Raw genomic sequence first — 1,817 nt, forward strand, 5'->3', positions numbered from 1 at the left:
CCCCCCCAAATCCCCCCAAAAACGAGGCCCAGGCCCAGTTTGGAACCCTTTATTGGCGGTGCCACCGCATCCCCTCCCCCCCGTGGGTGACACCGGTGTCCCCTCCCCATTGTCCCCGTCCCGGTGTCACCGGGGGTGTCCCCAAGGGGGTCCCCGGGGTGGGGGTGGGGCGCGCTCAGATCTTCCCAGGGAAGGTCCCCTCGTCACGGGCCTCGTCCCACGTGGTCACCTGGAGGGGACATTGGGGACATTTGGGGACATTGGGGACAGAGGGGACAGTGGGGGGATGGGGGCATTGGGGACATTGGGGACATTGGGGACATTGGGGACATTGGGGACATTTGGGGACAGTGGGGACAATTGGGGATATTGGGGACATCAGGGGATGGGGGACTTTGGGGACAGCGGGGCACTGGGGGACATTGAGGGATATTTGGGGACACTTAGGGACAGCTTAGAGACCCTTGACAACCCTTGGGGACATCATTGTGCCATTTGGTGCCACTTTGGTGCCATTTGGGGACAGTTTGGTACCATTTGGTGACACTTTGTTGCCATTCGGTGCCATTTGGGGACATTTGGTGACACATTTGTGCCATTTGGGGACATTTGAGGACACTTTAGTACCATTTGGTGACACTTTGGTGCCACCTGGTGACACTTTAGTGCCATTTGGGGACAATTTTGTGCCATTTGGTGCCATTTGGGGACACTTTAGTGCCATTTGGTGACACTTGGGGACACTTTAGTGCCATTTGGTGACACTTTGGTGCCATTTGGTGCCATTTGGTGCCACTTGGTGACACTTTGGTGCCATTTGGTGCCATTTGGGGACACTTTGGTGCCATTTGGGGATATTTGGGGACACTCTGGTGCCATTTCGTGACACATTTGTGCCATTTGGTGACACTTGGGGACACTTTAGTGCCATTTGGTGACACTTTGGTGCCATTTGGGGATACTTTGATGACAGTTTAGTGGCATTTGGGGGACATTGGGGACACTTTGGGGATATTTGGTGACACTTTGGTGCCATTTGGTGCCATTTCCGGACATTTGGTGCCATTTGGTGCCATTTGGTGACACTTTGGTGCCATTTGGGGACATTTGGGGGACCTTTGGGGACACTTTAGTACCATTTGGTACCATTTGGGGACACTTTGGTGCCATTTGGTGCCATTTGGTGACACATTTGTGCCATTGGGTGCAATTTGGTGACACTTTGGTGACACTTTGGTGCCATTTGGTGACATTTGGGGACACTTTGGTACCATTTGGGGACACTTTGGTGTCATTTGGGGATATTTGGGGACACTTTGGGGATATTTGGTGACACTTTGGCGCCATTTGGTCCCATTTGGGGACACTTTGGTGCCATCTTGTGACATTTGGTGACACTTTAGTGCCATTTGGTGCCATTCGGTGCCATTTGGTGACACTTTGGTGCCATTTGGGGACATTTGGGGATACTTTGATGACAGTCTGGTGCCTTTTGGGGACATTGGGGACACTTTGGCACCATTTGGTGACACTTTGGGGACACTTTGGCACCATTTGGTGACACTTTGGGGACATTTGGTACCATTTGGGGACATTTGAGGATATTTGGTGACACTTGGTGCCATTGGTGCCATTTGGGGACACTCACCCAGGAGGTGGGACACAGCGATTTGTAGACACGGAAATACCACTGGCACGGGGTGGCATCGGCGCCCCTGGCGGCCATGGCGCGCTGGCAGCGGTGGAAATCTGGGGACACAGGGGACATTTGGGGACATTGGGGACACTGGGGACAGTGAGAGGACATTGGGGACATT

At 53.5% G+C, this 1,817-nt stretch overlaps 1 protein-coding gene across 2 annotated transcripts in view; it reads right to left on the minus strand.

The window, feature by feature from the left end:
- Positions 1-34: 34 nt before the first annotated feature.
- Positions 35-1,817, minus strand: part of LOC130587280 (cytochrome c oxidase subunit 6B1) — a 6,724-nt gene continuing 4,941 nt past the window's right edge. For both annotated transcript variants that reach the window (XM_057388255.1, XM_057388254.1), the window contains exons 3-4: positions 1,649-1,749; positions 35-229 (exon numbers count right to left, since the gene is read on the minus strand). In XM_057388255.1, the coding sequence (XP_057244238.1) occupies positions 176-229; positions 1,649-1,749 (155 nt within the window). In that variant the 3' untranslated portion in view covers positions 35-175. The remainder of the gene's footprint in view (positions 230-1,648; positions 1,750-1,817) is intronic.

This window comes from Malurus melanocephalus, unplaced genomic scaffold, assembly GCF_030028575.1.
Source record: "Malurus melanocephalus ecotype Western Australia unplaced genomic scaffold, MMel_1.1 scaffold_1709, whole genome shotgun sequence".
NCBI classification, from domain to species: Eukaryota; Metazoa; Chordata; class Aves; order Passeriformes; family Maluridae; genus Malurus; species Malurus melanocephalus.